At 38.9% G+C, this 18,248-nt stretch overlaps 1 protein-coding gene across 2 annotated transcripts in view; it reads left to right on the top strand.

Annotated features, from left to right (window-relative positions):
- Positions 1-18,248, top strand: part of NFATC3 (nuclear factor of activated T cells 3) — a 66,120-nt gene that overhangs the window by 30,190 nt on the left and 17,682 nt on the right. For both annotated transcript variants that reach the window (XM_032121482.1, XM_032121481.1), the window contains exons 4-9: positions 8,228-8,427; positions 9,081-9,253; positions 9,690-9,830; positions 11,142-11,197; positions 11,828-11,954; positions 13,733-14,779. In XM_032121482.1, coding sequence (XP_031977373.1) covers positions 8,228-8,427; positions 9,081-9,253; positions 9,690-9,830; positions 11,142-11,197; positions 11,828-11,954; positions 13,733-14,779 — 1,744 coding nt within the window. The remainder of the gene's footprint in view (positions 1-8,227; positions 8,428-9,080; positions 9,254-9,689; positions 9,831-11,141; positions 11,198-11,827; positions 11,955-13,732; positions 14,780-18,248) is intronic.

Genomic DNA, 18,248 nt, shown 5'->3' with positions numbered 1-18,248 from the left:
GACAAGCAAAGAGTTGTCTTCTGTGTGAGGTTTAATGGAGACCTGTAAAAGAGGGACTCAGTGTCAGCTCTGTTTAAAGTGATTGCAGAGCTTGAAGTCATGATAAGTGCTGCAGTGGAAGAAAAAAGTAAACTAATTGAGCAAAAGTAAACTTACTTTGAACTGCTTTGAAAGTTCTGAGACAGGAATGTGTTCTCAAAAAGCCTGTCAAACTCTGCCTGAGTCCTGGTGGAAGAAACTGCAACCAACAAGAGAGGATCTATCCAAGCAATGTCAGATGATCTGATAAAAATAAATTAACAAAGGTTGTCTAAATGAGTATGTGTTTCCTGGCCTGTAATTCTGTGGCTGTCACCTTTTCCCAGCTGTTCTCTGTGGCCAATGCATGTAACTACTTGAATATCAGGTATTATATTGGAATTCTCCCTGTTCTCTATGCCCAATAAACAGCACACTTTTTATGTGTTTTGCAACCCTTCCCATTCTTCCTGCCTTTCACTCTCTAATTTTCATTTTTGTCTTGAATTTTTTCCTGGTTTGTCCATCACCAGAAGGCAGGCTGTATTCCAGCTCTAGTTGCCTACTGTTGATTGGTGGCAGCAACCTGTCAATAAATCTAAAAGGCAGAAGGTGAGTCTCAGCCTGTGTGAACTATGTAATGGGCTGTATTGGGAAAAACATTGACCTTTGGATGAGGTTCTAAACCTATGTATCTTTCAAGAACAGTTTGATGATTTAGGCATCTTCTGCTTCAGAATCCCAAAAATAGATAGCAAAAGTGAAGCATCTACTCACTCTAGAAAATGCAGTAATTGGTATGAAAACCAGTAAAAGGTCATCTGTTTTTTTTATCATAGGTTTTTTTTTTTCTACAGGTTATTTGGGAATAATGTCTTCCTATCCCAGCAATGCTTGTCCAAAAACTGTCCATAACATAATTAGCATTTGGAGTTGGTATTTCAGGAATAGCACTTTTTTTTTTTTCAAGAGTGTGGTAGAGCCAAGTGCAGATGGATGGTTTGATGGCTGGTTACATGGGACTTGCAATTCTGCACTGTGTTAGCCTTAACACTATTTTAGCTATTAAATTATATCCTTTTTGCATAGTGTAAAATGGGGCAGGACTAAAACACCTCAAAAATGCCTGACGCCAGTATTTAAAACACTTTCAATCCTGTCTGCAAGCAGTGACTGTGTAAAAGTGTGAGATTTCAGAAACAGGAATCCAACTTTTTGAACCTTGAAGAATGTTCTGTACATGTGTAAACACATGGTACCATGACCAGTAATGAATTGATATTTGCCATTACTTGTTTGCTTTAGTCCTTTGCAGGATCTGTTTGTTTTTGTGATGACCTTTAAAATGTTTTTAATTGGGCTTGTGCCCCTACCTAATAGTTTATTGAAGTTTGTTCCTTTTATCTGCCACTATTTTTTTCACAATTGCAAAGGTCTGTACTATTTTAAAGTCTTCAAGTCAGTCTACTCAATAAGTTTATTTAACAAAAGACAAAGGAAGATACTTTTTCAATATGTATGCTTTTCCTTCTCAGTTGATGGAAGGTGCATCAAATAATCAAGTGACAGAAAATAGTACTGCACTTCAGGAAGGGGTTGAAACAGGTATTTTGGTTTAACATATTTAACTTTTTGTAACGTTATAAACTCTGCGGAGTCAGAATGAAATTATAAAAAAAATTCCAATGTGCTGTGAAGACTTTCTGAGCCAGTGATTGGGATATTGCATAACAGATCTGAATGGAGTTTTCTTCCATCAGTTTCTGCAGTCTCTTTCAAGCAGTCCATTGGAAATTACAGGCCAGCACTCTCTTCACCTCTGCAGGGCTGCAAGGGATGACTGTGGTCAGTCTGACTTTCAATAGCTTCCCTGAGCTCTGGTTTCTTTGTTTCATGCCCATGGTTTGCTTCAAGTTTTTCAAAACACAACTGTTGATAAATTCACAATAAATTGTACCCCTGCTGTTAGTCATTGTGTCTTTTGTTTCGAATTACGTTCATCTTCATGCCCTTGGATCCTTGTCATCCCAAGTCATGGTTGATAGATGTGCTGTTCAGCTTGGCAGATAGCCCTGCAGCTTTTAAACCCAGCAATTCTCACAGTTCTTTAGGAAAGTCACTGCACACCACTCATAAGGGAAATTCTTGTGGAGAAATGTCTGTAGAAAAAAAAAGTTCAGTTGTTCAAAGCCATGCACTGGTGCCTCTCTGATATCACTGTCCAAAAGATTCTAGGTTTGTGGGTCACATTTCTCCTTTCTCAAAGGATAAAACATTTAGAAGGATCATTAAGATGGTTCAGTTTTTTCTTTAAGTTTTTAAAAGAATTGTATTTTACTTTTGAAGTGGACTGAAATTTAAGTGGTGAAGGTTCTTTTCCTTTAGGATCGTTTAGGTTTCATGGTGAACTATACCATATTTTGCTCAGCCTTCCAAAGTAAAAGGAAAAAGTACCTGATTCAAGAGAACAGCTTGCTCTTTTCACCCTCTAGAATGGGGCCTGTGTTCTTCTCTTTTGCCCTCCTTACCTTGTCACTTTGGAGGATGTTCTAAGGAATACAGAAGTCACTGAAATGCATCCAGCTGCTGTGCGTCTATCAAGGAGGAAATAAATAGTTGCAACATGCTTTTCATATCAAAGTGTTGAAAAGCATTGGAAATCTCCATCTGAAGTAAATGCTTAGTAAATGCTTGTGGTTCTTTACACAGCTGAGTTTCCTTCCATGTTCACGTTTGAACTGAGAATTTTTATCTAGATACTGGTGCATTTGGTGAAGATAGATTAACTTCAGGGAGTTGACTATGCCAAACTTGCCTTGTATTTCAAGACTATACCCTATTTTTAGGGAGGCCTAATTGTATGTAAAAGCTTTCTTTCTAATCAGCCTACTTCACCAATCCAGTAATGCCATAAGCAGTGAATTAATTGCGCAAAGGCAAAGGAGCACTGAAGTGTTGATCAAATCTTTGTCTTCAATTAGCAAGCAAAAAAAGGCACATAAAAGATAAAACATGAGTATTAAGCCCCAATGAATCTTTGATGAAGCATGGCAATTTCCTAATAAATGATTGGAAGTTTTGCAGGAAAAATGCTTTAAAAATACAATCAATTAGGTTTTAACACCATCTGAATGTTGTTGGTATCAATGCTGACATTATTTCTGGGTTCAGTGACACTATTAGGTATTTGGGGTTTTGGATACTTTTGTTCAAAAAACCAGACTCTTTCCAAGTATACTAGTGTTGTCTGTAAGTACCTGGTTACTGTGAAGTGTATATTTTCTATTGGATATTTTTCCCAAGTCTTGTTGCATGTCTTAAGAAATGACACTTTTACACTTGAATAGGGATTGATAAGACTTGGCCTGCAACGATAAATGGAAAACATGGACAGAATCTTCTTCATTTAAAAAGAAATGGGTTGAGGAGGTAAAAATTTTAATTATTAGAGGCTAAAAGAGTCTTCTCACAAGCTTTTCAATTTGCAAGGTTTTCTTTAGATCAGAGCATGGAACCAATGATATGTGAGACATCTATGGCCCAAATATAATCTGCATGTAATCTGGAAAAATGCTAACTTGTTTTTTCCAGGTTAATGCCTCTTAATTAAAGTGACCTCTTTGTTTTCCTCAGTAAGGAAAGGTTCTCACCACTGCCACAAAATTCCAAGTTTAAATAGTGCTGTCTTTGGTGATCCAATTAATCCACAGAGTCTCTAGCATGACACGTTTTTAAAGGATTTTCCATGTGTGCATTAAGAACATAGGAGTGTTTGTCACATAAAATACAACTCCTTGATGATACAAAACTTTTCTCATTAACTGCCTGCTTTTGTAGTTGCTTGGTAAAAGCTCTGAACTCACAGTGCCATGCAGGGGTTTCCTGTGTGCAGTGTAGTAATACGGCTGGAAATGCTTTGGCGTGAAGCCCTTGTGGCTTATCCTGTAGTGACCTTCAGTCTTTAGCCTTCCAGCTTTAGTTTAACTTACGCAGGCACTGACCTTTGCTATGGAAACGATATAGAAACACAAAAACAACTTGGCTGAGTTTCCTCGGCAGAGCAGTGGGTGGTGTATCAGGATTCTGTTACAGGGGAGGGTTTCTAGAGGTCAGTAGTGACACAGTGCAGTAACTTACTGCTTGTCTGCAGCACACTGTTTGCTGCTCCTGGGAAAGTGGTGTATCTTTTTTTAAAGTAAAATTAGCAATTTTTTGTTTATAGTGAGCAGCTCCAGGATTGCACATTAATGGAATAAGTGCTGAAGGGTGTACCTGAAAGCCTACCTAGGGCTAAATCAGTAGTTCAGGTTACTGTTCCTCCTCCTCCATGACTGAATCTTGGGCACATTGATACTGTAGTGCCTTACTGTAATACTTCTTCGTGGTGCTGATTCTCAGCACTTGCCAGTAGGCTGTAAAATGCTGTTTATTTAAATACCTATGGTCTGTATAAAGACACTATGTTCTTATTTGTGTATATTCTTTACTAAGGTGAACTAAAGGTTCAGATACAATGGCTTCATTATGTATTTGAACAAAATATAGTATTTTTTCTTTCAAGTTAATTAAGTGCTTATTTTAGTTGAAAAAACAATTAGCAGGTTGGGTTTTTTTACTGACTTAAGTATTTGGGCTGTTCAACCTACAGAACTGTGCCTAAAGCAGACAAGGTGGTAAGAAAGTATCATCCTGCTGTCAATGAAATTAGGAACAATCAAATTTTTTTTTGAATGAGAACAAAACTGTATTTAAAAGAAATGTATTTTAAATGCCTAAATAAGTCATTTTTCCTGATTTGAAGTCGATTTGGGATAGTAAGGCTCCTGCATTAGTTTCAAGGTAGGTATTGCATCAATAATGGCAAGTCAGAATCCAAACACTGTCTTTCCTTTGGAGGAGAGATGACAGCATTCCTTGGAGACGGAAGGCGATGCAGGTTCTGTGATAATTCAGTCTCTGGTGGGGACCAAGTATGGTGGGCAGAAAGTTTTGCTTTGCTTACTCTGTTTTGTGTAGGGAGTGACAGCCAAGACTTGCTCTCACCAGGACTAGCCACAGAATGGACTTCGGAATATTTTGATGCTCTTCGGCAGAGTGCTGACTGTACCTGCAGATATGGTGGGGGTGCTTGAGGTGGATTAACAGTAACCCAGCATTGTCCCCTGTTCTCGAGGATGGTGTCACATGGGCTGTCTCTACTTCAGTGGTGCTGTGCACAGTGTGTTGGTTTCACTGGGGCCTTTGAGTGATTTTGTAACAGAGGCTTCAGGGAATGTGCAGCCATCCTCTCCACAAGATACGGGATCATTTTCTACTGAAACTTTGACTCACTGGCCCCCACAGAGTCTTATCTTTAATTACAGACACCGTAAATTTTGGACTGTACTTCTGCAGAATCTGTTTGCATGCCTGGAGTTGTCAGCTCGCTTATTACACAAGATTTAAGGGCGAAATGTTAATTCTAAAGCACAGATTCTTATAATAAAAGTTGGGTTTTTTCCTATCCACCATCTCTCCAGCTGCCTGAGTTTCACTAGCACATCAGGCTGTCTCGTTAGCATGCACAGTCTATTGAGCTTGCTGGCTTTAGCTGTGGACTGGGCACGGGGACACTGCAGCCTGTCCATTGCTTGCTTAAGGCTGGGATGTTTCCTTTTAATGAGGCCCCATTAGTGCAGTCAGGCCCTGAATTACACTCTGTGCTGGGGGACATGGGGTTATTCTCTTTCCTACTCCCTGGCTTACTTAATTGCCACGGGTATTGCACACATTGGTTATATTCATACCTTTACATTGTGAGGGGATTTTCTCTTTTTATTTTAACCTTGAGTAAAAGCAATAAATTGTCTGCAATACCAAATACATATTTTTTAAGTCTCTGCTACCTTGCCAGTGTATATGGCCATAGAGTTTCCTGGGCAATACCAGCGTGACTGCTGCATGAGGGATGTTTTACTTCCCGAAGTTGAGCTCTTACTCTGTGTAGGCTTTTGTAGAAGATGGTCTTCATGGACTGTAGACAGACCAGCTTAGTTTTACAAGTATCTCCCCACCCCTCCTTATCTCTGATATCACCAGTATCTCTAGAACTGCTGTGTACATGTCCATTGTTCGGGATGGGGAAGATTAGCCTTAATTGGAAATTAGCTTTGTCACAGTGACCACATTTGGAAGGCAGTCAAATTTTTGAATAGGTCTGGCTTGTAATTTTTATAATTCCCAGTATTAGAGTGAACACATTTAACTAACGTCACATTTAGGCTGGATTCCATTGTGTTAAGATTTAATTTTAACTCTGAGGAAAATGGATGGTGGAGTCACAGTGTTGAAAACTTGTGACAAGATGGCTGCTGTAATGCTAAACTAATACATGTCCTAATTTTCTTTAAACTCCTAAAATAATTCAGACTAATAAAAAATATTCAAATATTCATTTGGTGTTTAACGAAAAGAAACTTTGGGAAACTGAATTCCTGCATAAAGTATAAAAGGAACTTATGCATGTGTATATACTTAATTGATGTAACAGTCCCTATGCTCCACTGTCATCACAACATTCAGAGGAAAGTTCCTTGTGGTCCAGTAGTGTTCCTGTAGTTTATAGCTGACTTCTGACAGATGAAGGGAGAGAAACCTGTCAGTACACTGATTGTCACAGGAGGTTCTTTACTGTAACATTTCTGAATACTTGTTTATCACATTCATTTACATGGGAAGCAACTTTGACAATCTAGACTGTCTCCACTCAGAGGCTGAAGGGATATTTTGGGTTGGTCTGGGTGTTTTGTAGCTGGACTTAGCTTTTTCTGTACTGAGAACTCCAGCAAGAACAAAAAGATGTTACATATTTGACAAAACAAAGACTTTCCAGACTTCTGTCAGAACCTAAATTTCTATTCCTGATTGAGAAAGTTCTAATGAAAGTGACAGGACTGGTAGGTGCTGCCATAGCTGTAGCTTGAATATAGAAACCAGGAGTTCATTTGGTCCATAAAACTCCCTGCCAGGAGTGATGCACCAGCAGTGGAGCTTCTGACTGCTGGGTGTGGGTGTGCTTTGGGCTTTTGTGCTGCTGACTACTGGCTTAAATTACTCTTCTAAGTAGGTTAAATTGACATGTTTTGCTTGGTTTTTAAGCGTTAGTTCTGTAAAGAGCTTGGATAATATTGTTGTGTGACCAAATAACTCTCCCTAGAGACAAAAATATTGACATGACAAAACCATGTTTAAAGAATGACTGTCTGGCCCTCCCTCCCGCTTGAACATAAGTTGATGTCAAAGTCAATGAAACGTAAATTTGCTCCAACGCAGTTTAGCAATTATATAACTTGCAGCCTGCGTCAATCTGCCAATTTCAGGAAGGTGAAGGAAAATGGATTTGTAAGAAATACTCGCTAGGCTTCAGACTTATAATAGCAGTGCTTAAAGGAGACTTTGATGTTACTGTTGATTACATTTGTTTCCTTAAATCTTCTGGATAATATTACCCACATACTATCGTAAAACGGGCTTTCTCTTTTAGATTCAATTTTTTTTTTTCTGCTGTTCCAGCATGTTGTGCCAGAATTGCTGCAGTTAGCTCAAGCAACAGGTGGTTTTATGACAACTTGAGTGCATTGGTGGTTAGATTTGTGTTTGAGAAAAGGAAATATGTGTAAATTAACATTTGCAAAATTTGGGAGTTTAAAGTATTTTCTTTGCCAAAAATAAACCACGCTTGATTTTCTATGTATAAACTGAATCTTCTTGTCCTAACTTGATACATTTGCATTCACAAAACTTCTTAAGTTTAATAAAAGTTGCTATTCCGTTTCACAGTAGAAAAACTAAAATATTTTAGTATTTCTAGAATCTAGTTGCATCTTAGTAAAATTGGTAATTTGGCTTTGATTAAAAACAATCCCAGAAACAGACATAAGCATAGCATAGTTTTGATGTAGAAATTCTGTAGATAGAAAAATTCTCTTTGGGAGATTCAAAAATAATAATGATATTTTGGTATCCATTTGTTCCAGTAATTGTTGCCACTACTTGTGTTTGGGTACAGATACCTGTACTCACTTTCCTGCTTGCTGAAGAGTATGAAGAAATTTGTGATTAAGTACTACTGACTCTTAACTCTTTGGCCTAGCTGTGTGTTTGTACTGTGCGCACACAGACGCAGTAGGAGGCAGCTAATCTGTTCCTATTCCGTGTGCCCTTCCCTCAGCTGCTGGGCTACAGCGAGAAGCCAGTGAACCTGCAGATGTTCATTGGCACAGCCGACGATCGCTACCTGCGGCCCCACGCCTTCTACCAGGTGCACCGCATCACTGGCAAGACTGTCGCCACCGCCAGCCAGGAGATCATCATTGCCAGCACCAAAGTTTTGGAAATTCCACTTCTTCCTGAAAATAATATGTCAGCCAGGTACATCACAGCATGAGTTAGCCATTCAGTTTTTATTTTCTTTGTTTGTGCAAAGGTGAAAGAAAAATCTTGTAAAATTAGTGTATTTTCCACAAATCTGGATCATGATGAAGAGACACACCTCTTAAAGCAAGCCAGTGTGTGGACAGCCAGAAGCAAAGGAGCAGAGAGGCAGGGAAGCTCCGTGCGTATGTGTTATTTGATTGAGGTTGTGTCTTTTATGAGTAATTGACCACTGTGTGGAACAGCAGCTGGGACTTGATGGGTACAGTTTATTGTTCTCTAGTCCTTCCTAAACCAGAACTAAATATTGGTCTCTTGCTCCTTGTAAATGATGTTTATTATGTTAAATAACTCACTTCAGAGGTTAAACAATGTGCAATAACAAATAATCTTTTAAAGGTTCAAAAAAGCAGCAGCTGGACATTTACAAGACAAAATGTTTCACTAGTACTTGCTGCTGTTTTCACACTAAGAGTTCTTTTAATCTCAGACATTTAAAATAACACTTGAAATGCCATAATGTGGGGGAAAAATAGAACAGCTTAATTCTTTAACCAAAGAAAGGCTTACAGAGTGTACTTTGGCAATAGCTTGATTGATTTTCTTCCATTTCTCTTGTGATCCATCTGTCCATCCTCTCCTATCTCCAGTATCGATTGTGCTGGTATTTTGAAACTGCGCAATTCAGACATAGAGCTCCGGAAAGGAGAGACAGATATTGGAAGAAAGAACACCAGAGTGCGCCTTGTGTTCCGTGTTCACATCCCACAGCCCAGTGGAAAAGTCTTATCTCTGCAGACTGCTTCCATACCTGTTGAATGCTGTAAGATTGCTCTAACTATACATCATTTATACTTACGTTTTCTGCATGTGTCAGTAGTAGTGTCATTCTGACAATATTTATTGCCAGAATTGTATAAAACAAGTGTGCAAAAAGCATTGTGTGTAAAGAGCTCAGTTGCCAAAAATTACTGTATCTTTAAATAAAGATGGTACTTGCCAAGTGGCAGCTTGGAGGTGTAGAGAAAAAACATTTTGGGCTTTAACCTCACAGTGCAGTCACACAGCAGCTTCAGCAGTGTCTGTGTATGAGCAGAGGCAGCTGACACATCTCAGTGAAAATATTCATTCTAAAGGTAAAACCCTTTCATTGACAAGAGCTTGTACCATGACTTATCTCTATACATTTACCTAGTGAACAGCTGAACTTCTAGAGATTAAAATTGTGAATAACAATTATTCCCTTAATATTTCTAAAGCTCAGCGATCTGCTCAAGAACTTCCTCAGATTGAGAAGTACAGCATCAACAGCTGCTCAGTAAATGGAGGCCATGAAATGGTGGTGACAGGATCCAATTTTCTTCCAGAATCCAAAATTATATTTTTCGAAAAAGGACAAGGTAAATACTGTCTTGCTGGTTTTTTTTTTTTCAAACCAAGCTCAGTACCTGAGTTTGATTGTAAGAAGTAAGGATGTTTTAAAAGGGAAAAAAAAAAAGTCTGGAGTAGTAATTGGAAAGTTCATTTGGGCACTGATCTATGTGCTGGTTGGCAATTATTAATGAAGTACTACTTCTGATTCAGGAAGACAGTTAGAGGGTAACTAACTTGGAATTGTGTGTATTTGAAAGATGCTGTTGACGGATCATACCATGTATTTTCTCCTTCTTATTATAAAAAAATGAAAAGTGAACATGGGAACTAATTGAAATGTACTGTTTGGCATTGATGCCATGTTACATCTGGTATAATCAATGCATAGGAACTGACTCCTCAGCTAATGAAGTAAATGCTAGTTAGATAATAATAAAACATAAAATCTGAACTTCTTAAATTATCATTGTTGTGATTTAAGTGTCTGATTTGAACTTTCAGGGAAACAGTAGCAAAAGAAATTATTAAAAATAAAAATTTGCAAACCGAGTCCAATTCTTCTACCTCTTATTATTTCCTTACATATGTAAATAAGAGTTGTGTTATTTTTATTAGCAAATACCATATGTTATGTAATAATGTGTTTTGCCACACAAACGGAATACGTTTGGAAGAAGCACAGCTGCTGCTGTAGTTCCCTGGTTACCTGTAACAACCCCCAGTGGCACAGAGAGCCAAGTGCTCCGTTCAGGGTGTGGGTTATGCCAGATCAGAGCACAGGGAGGCTGCCCAGGTGATTCCCCCCTCTCAGCACAGCCACCTTGCCCAGCATTTGACCCACGGGCTCCCTGGGTTTGGGGCAGGGAGGCTGCGGGCAGTGCATGGCCCGTGGGGCTGGGCAGGAAGGTGTGGCCTGGGTTATCTCTCGCATGCTGACTCAGCCTCCAAGTCATCAGCGGGTTTGTTTGAATAACCACAAGTGGCAGCAGTAGTTTAACCACTCTTCAGAAGCATTTTCAGAAACATGAGGGGACAATCCCTGTGTGCACTTTACAGCACACACAGTCTCCTCTGGAGCTCGGTCTGCCTGTATGGGATGAGCACACTGGGTTCCAATGCAGAGCCCTGCACAACAGGCAACTGATAATGCTACAGTGTTGAAACTCCAATAGCATCTCTGTTCTTTGTTTACAGTGTGTGTCTGTAAGTTTAACAGCCTCTTCATGACTGAAAATAAATCCAGTTTTATATTAAGTATTTAAGTATTTTTAAGATGAATTATTAAGGTGTTAAGAAAATTATTTTTGTTTGAATTATTTGTAAATTTCTCTCAACAGATGGACGACCTCAGTGGGAGGTAGAAGGGAAAATAATTAGGGAAAAGTGTCAAGGGGTGAGAAACAATTTTTCTTACTTTAGAAAGCTTATTTTTTAAAAAATGTGATAATAGACATTTTCATTGTTGTTCTGAAATTTAGACTTTGTTTATTAAAGTAATAGATCACTGACTAATTCAGACAATTGGAGACTTCTAATTGGCTTAACACTATAAAGTAGCCATTAAGATGATGCTTTGAAGGAATTGGAAATAGCATGCTTGTTGTAAAAGTAATGAAAAAAGAACTTGAAAATTTAAAAAAAAAAACAAGATAATTTTTCTAATGTGACAAATTATTTTCAGTGAACTAAAATTTTTTTTGAAAGCTTAATGAGCCAAAATGCAATTCTTTAACTGCTAGAGGGTTTTATTGTGCTCTCAGATAAGCAAAGCGTCCTTTAGATGATAAGTCTATTTAATGAAAGCATTATCTTCAGAGCACTTGTGTTTAAAAGAAGATAAAATTCTCCAAATAAAAGTTTGCTTATAGTACTGTTTTACTGTGTAATGTGCATAAACTTGAAGTTTGCCAATTTCAAAATATTAGGGTGCTTTAGTTTTACAGTAGGTGTTTTAGTTTTTCTGTGATTAATAGTTTCATTTGCATTTAATGTGTAAAACTTTTTTTTTTCAACTTTCCTATAGGCAAACATCATACTTGAAGTTCCTCCATACCATAACAAAACCATCACAGCTGCAGTTCAGGTGCAGTTTTATCTCTGCAATGGCAAGAGGAAAAAAAGCCAATCTCAACGTTTTACTTACACACCAGGTATCAAATGAAAAATACAAAAGTGGCATTTTATTTTGGTTTTTAAAGTGTACATACAAAAATACTCCAGACAGTCTTGTCCCTTTGACAGGTACATAAGATTAGCTTGGAACTGTTTGTAAAACAGTTACTAAAGCTTGTCTAATTAAAAAGCTGAAATTTAGAGCAATAAGCTCCAGTTCTGTGACTACAGCCAGTTATTTCTTCATTACACTTTCTACAGAATAATTTTTGCATTCTACTTTTCTTTGACAATGATGATGAATCTCAGAAGCTGCTCTTTAAATAACCCTGGTGATGACACAGAGGATAGTGAGATCATAGAAGAACAGATTTATGCATTTTTTTCCATTCTCAAATGTCAAAAAAAGAAAAAAAACACCCAGGTTTAGATACAAGGAAGGTCAAAATATTTTTCCCCCTCTCTGGACACATTGCAGCTTACTGAGACAAATCAGTTTGTAACTTACCCAGAAGTAATAACAGGATATGTTAACTGCCGATGTAGTTAAAACAGCCTTTGGTGTGAGGAAGAGCTTACACGAGGTGTGCAATGCCTGCTCCTTTCCTGCCCCTTGCTTTATTTAAGAGCTGCATGCCCATTTGGAGCAGTCAGGATTCCCAAGGTACCAGTGATGGTGGGGACCCTTTGGTGCTGCTTGGAGCACTTGAAGTCAGTTATCTGAAGGAGTTTTTAAAGTCGGATACAGATATTAAAATAAACTTCTTAAAACTTATGTATATGCTGGCAAAGCCAACTTCCATTAGTTAACACAATTTAAAATAAGCCGTGCTCACTTGTTGGGCTTTAAAATTACCCACTTTTTAAATTTAGGCAGTGTTACCGAGGTGTCTGGTACACTAAGTGCACATTAACTGTGTTATCAGATTTCTGTGGTATTTGTCAACTGTTTTTCAAGAATATCAGCTCCTAAGATAGTTGCACATCTTAAACTGTATTTTTGTTTGAAATATCTCTATTTAAATTATTTAAATGGTGGAATGAAGTAATGACAGTTGCTACTTAAATAAGAAGCAAGTTTAATTGTAACTGCAGCTGTTATTACACAGGCACTTAAAAAACTCTATATGTATTACAGTTCATTTGACTGTAATATTTAGTTAACTGTATTTTATAAAGTAGTAAATGAGCATGTAAGTGTTACCATTTTTCTACTACTCGTACTTAAAAAAAATAAACCTGTAACTGAAAGTGTGTCAATTTGTAACTCTGTTAAAAGAACAGTTGTTGCCATCACTGAAATTGGGGGACCTGCTTAAAGGGCTGCTGTAATTAAAACAAGGTGCACTACTCAAACTAGTGTGCAAGTTGGCAAAGTTCAGCTGTCATTGTGATCAGAGGCTGAGGTAAGCCTGAAGCCTGCTAAAAATTTCCTTCACCTTTTCCTAGTGCGTGATACTGAACCCACATCTGCCTGTTTTCAGTGGAGCCCAGCAGCATCTCCCCCCTCTGGTGATGAGAACATCATTTAGATGAACTGAACTTTTTCTGGCTGGGTTGCAAATGTCATTAAAAACATACATTGGTTTGGATGCTGTGCTGGAAGGGAAGATACTTGCCCTTGAATACCTGCTGGGAGAGTTGTTCTGGCTTTGCAGGGTTGATGTAGCAGGCATAAAATCAAAGAAGGTGAAAGCAGAGCAGAAGGGAAATGATGGCACGAACAGTGCTATTTGGGTTGTTAAGCAGCAGTTGGTGTGTATTTGTCAAAGGGTATGGATGGGCTGGAATTGTACAACTGTTTTACTTTTTCTAGTTATAATGAAGCAAGAGCACAGAGATGAGGTGGATTTGTCTGCTGTTCCATCTTTGGCCCTGCCGCACGCAGGCAGCGTCCAGGGCCTGCACTCGATGCGAACCCAGCTGCCTTCACCAGAGCAAGGACACCCCCATGACGGTTTGCTGTCTACGTCACCCAGGAGCCTCGTGTGTCCCGTTCAGCCACCCTACACGGCCATGGTGACCTCAGCAGTGCCACACCTGCCACATATGCAGGGTAGAAACCTCAGTCCAAGTGAAGAGTGTCATGTTTTGCCTCCTGCTGTGGTTCAGTCTTTTCAGGTAACATCAGCACCTCCTGTGAGGCCTTCTTACCAGCCTATGCAGTCTAACGATGTGTACAATGGACAGCCTGGTCTTCCTATGAACTCTGCCTCCAGCCAAGGATTTGATCCGATTTCGTTTCCTCAAGACACGGCTGTACCTCATTTGATAAATCTTAGCTGCCAAGCTCTACCACCAATGCAGTTCCATTCTTCAAATCCAGGTTCTGTGTCAGCATCAAGTCCAGCAGGACACCCACTGGCACATGCAGCTCATTCAGGACAGTCGTCTGCTCACCTGCCATCGCTGGGATACCACTGCCCGGGCACCGGGCAGGGCTCCATGCCCTCTGCAATGAGCCGCTCCCTCGGCCAGGCTTCTCCCCAGCTGCAGCAGGTCCCGTACCACTCTCCAAATCCAGCGTCCGCTTCATCCCCATCCCCGACAGCTTCCCACCCGCTGTGCCACTCGCCGCTTTCCGGCCCCTCTTCTCCCCAGCTCCAGCCTCTGCCTTACCAATCTCCGAGCTCAGGACCCGCCCCGTCGCCGCCGCCCGGGAGCCGCTCGGGGCAGCACTCACCGCAGGCCGCCAGCCCCGCGCTGGGAGCCCTGGGCACGGTGTCACCCCTGGGGCCCCACCCCGTGTGTGACTCGTCTCCTTTTGCACCCGAGGGGGCAGCTGTGCACATCAAACCAGAACCTGAAGACCGGGAATTGAATTTTCAAACTATAGGACTACAAGACATTACACTAGATGATGGTAAGTGGATATAATACTGCAATACTGGGGTATAATCTGCATTGAACTACAAAGTTGGTGTGGGAGGGTTGTTTTGTTTAGAACACACTGCTCTTCACAGAAGAAAATTTTTATAATCAGAATGGAGTCATATTTTTGTGTCCGAAGCAACAACTTGTTTAAAACTAATTATATCAGCTGTTAATTTGTAGTTATACAATTCCAGCATTTTAGTCTAATTTGCCCACAGATTTTGGTTTTGTCGTAAAACAAGGCTTGAGGATCAACTCCTACACATTGACACCTTATATTCAAGAAAGTAATTTGAAGCCTTTTCTGATTGTCTCATTGGTATGTTTCAGTGAAAATCATCGTAAGGTATCTAAATTGCATAGATGTAGTTTGGAGGCTTGTTTCTTGGAGTTGTCCCAGTTTTGAAGAGCAGGCTGGTGCTTTGATAATCTATCACATGCATTTTGGCACTGTCTTGGCCTCCTCACAGACATTCTATAGATAACCTGTCATCATTTAGCACTTCTGCTCACAGTGGCTGTTTGCTTTTTCCACTCTGGCTACCTTTTTGAGAAATTCACTTAACATAAACAGAACAAGGATATTCTAATGCTAAAGGCCAGACTATAAAAGACTGTACTTTAAATATTTGGACAATTTTTATTTAGTTATTAATTAAATAGTTATTCATAAAATTTTCCCACCAAGTGAAAAAAGAAAAATATCAGATCCTAAACATTGGAGTATTTAAGGTGTAGATGCAAAGCAATTTAAAGAACATGTTGTGCTAATAAAGACTGGAAGACTAGAAGGCCTGGCCTTAAAGGTTGTGTAAAATGTGTTTGGTTTTGATGGAGGGAATCGTACCAGTGTCTCTTTTCTAAAGTAGCCTTAAATGTTGTGGTTTGGGGTTTTTTTTAACCATCCCTGTTAATTACTTAATTGCATCAGCAGTAGAATAAAGGCTTAAGTGTAGGCCATCTGTTAAATATCTGTGTCTGTCCCAGCTCCTTTCATAAATGGAGCTTTGCTATTGTTACCTCCAGACAGTAGTAATAAAATTTAGTAAGAAATGCCTTTAAAGACGTGGCATAGTAAGAAGAAAATGAGAGAAACCAATCTAGTTGTGCTTTCAGTTCAATGGCCACCTTAATTAAACAAAGCTCTCTTTTTAGAAACACTGTTTATCAATCAACTTAAGTTTATTTAGAAAGGAAGGAAGAGACTGATTATGTCAAGGACTTGCTGAGGGGAGAAAAGCAGAGCTTTATGAAACAGCATGCAGCAAAAAATAGCATTTTATACTTCTATATAGAGGAGTGAGAAAGAAATCCTTTTTTTTCAAGAAGTGTCAGGTTAGAACCTAACTTTTGCTCATCCTTCTTCTCTCCACACCCCCCCAAAAAAAAAGTAGAAACAGATAAAATATAACTAAATACTGTAGTTAGACTGTTCACAGTGTAAGCAGAAGTGTTTAGCATTTATGAGCATCTTGGCAGTTTGTTTATAATTGATCAGAAATTAAAATGGATGCGCAGTAAAAAGAAAGTCAGTTTTTTCTCTATATCACAACTATTTGTTGCTTTTCAATACTATTTCCTTTGCTTCACACTGAAAGTACTGCCTTGTTTCTGTGCTGACAAAGCCGTGGGATCACAGGAGAAGCTGTCGGAGCCCCATGGAGAGCGTGGCCACTTGCTGATGGTTTAGAGTACAATGAACATGGGAGTCAAATGGCCACAGCTTAATTAACTTCTTTTTAAAAATGATTGTTATAGAAAATTAAAGAGGTTCTGATAGCTGCTGCTTAAACAACACACTTCATATATGGAAAACTGAACATGGATTTAAATGCTGAACTTGCCCTTGGCAGCAGCACTGGGTTTGGGAGCAGGTTCCTGCCTTTCCCTCCCATGCTGCCACTGTGCGATGATTTCCTGGGGGCTGGGTTTGGGGCTTGCTTGCATTTCCAATCTGCAAATACAAATCAGATGTTGAAATGAACCTGCTGTTCCAAAAGTCTGGAAAGGCACAGTGACAAGAAGCAAAGCTGCTCAGTTCTCTCAATGTGAGTGAATACTTCCTCTGCTTAATCAGCTTTAGGAGGGAAAAAGAAGCATGTTTAGACAAGAACACTTTTTTCAATAATTTATCTAACATAATACTCTGGTTTAAAAAATAATTCTAAAATTTCTCTTTCATGTATAATTGAATTTTAGTTTCTGTACAAATAGAGCCAGGCACAAATAGCAAATAGGCTACTCTACAATAATGTTATAGCAATTAAAGAAAAAACTCCAAACATAATTACATACATAAAATGAGTGTTGATACAATATGTTCTCCCAGCTAATACATCAAAACTGAAAGCTCTACTTAGTTGGAAAATAGGGGTTTGAGGGTTACCAATTAAGGCAAATAAACCTCTCAAAACAAAACACTAAGGCAAAGTCAACTGAAAATTCTTTAAATCATCTCTGGATTACTGGCCTTAAATATTTAAATCAGTAGTCTTAAAATAAACAAAAAACTCTGAGAGCATAAATTACCTTCTTGCTTTTAAGTAATGTACACTGTTTCAAAATTAAAATAGTAGATATTTCTTTGCCAAGAAAATAAAATATTTCAAGAAATATTTTACAAAATTTCAGTGTAGTATGGAAGTGCTACCCCATGACAAAGTTAATCCCAGAATTACTGTGTAGTTTGACAGAATATGATCTAGAATTCACAAAATCCCAACAAGAAACCCACCATGAAACTTGGAAACCCCCACCCCACCTCCAGATGTGGCAGTCTGGATAATAGTTACATAAATTAATTTAAGTAAGACCCCTAGAAGTGACTCTTCACTACCTCTTCAGCCAACATTCAGGTGTTTTCTTAAAAACACACCAAGAAGCCCTCCTAAACCACTACATAGTACAGAACTACAAAGCTGCTACATCTATCAGTGCTCAAGCCAAGACCATCTGGATTAGTCTTGATCCAGCATCTCCTGGAAAGTGTAATACATTTTCAGTTTCCCTGCAAAGTCCAAGGTGTTTGCCAATCACCAGATGGAGAATCTTTTTAAATTCTGTTGTATTCCTTTGCCCTTTACCTGGGCTCTGTTCAGACCGTGATTGAACACAGGCTACGCAATAGAAAGGCAGATCCTGCCCCTGTGTGTCTGCACAAAGGGCACTTCTTTCCTTTTTTCCCCCCCATACTGAAGTTTGTGTGACTTCATTATCTTGTTTTTCAGCAGGACCTTGTTGATATCCTTAGACTTTTCTAATCTCCACCTTGAATTTGCTTTTATGTTTTGTTTCCCCTCTTCCCATCCTCGATTTCTACAGGAAACACCTTCTAATTCACTTGAAACAAGGGATCAAAATGCATGAGGACACATGGATATGAAATTCAAATTATATTAAAAAAATATTTGAAACATAACAATTTCAAAATACTACTGTATACTACTACTTCAGAGGTA

Source organism: Corvus moneduloides, chromosome 12 (assembly GCF_009650955.1).
Source record: "Corvus moneduloides isolate bCorMon1 chromosome 12, bCorMon1.pri, whole genome shotgun sequence".
In the NCBI taxonomy this organism is placed as follows: Eukaryota; Metazoa; Chordata; class Aves; order Passeriformes; family Corvidae; genus Corvus; species Corvus moneduloides.
The sequence above is the reverse complement of the archived record's forward strand: the minus strand, read 5'-3'. Positions and strand labels throughout refer to the sequence as shown.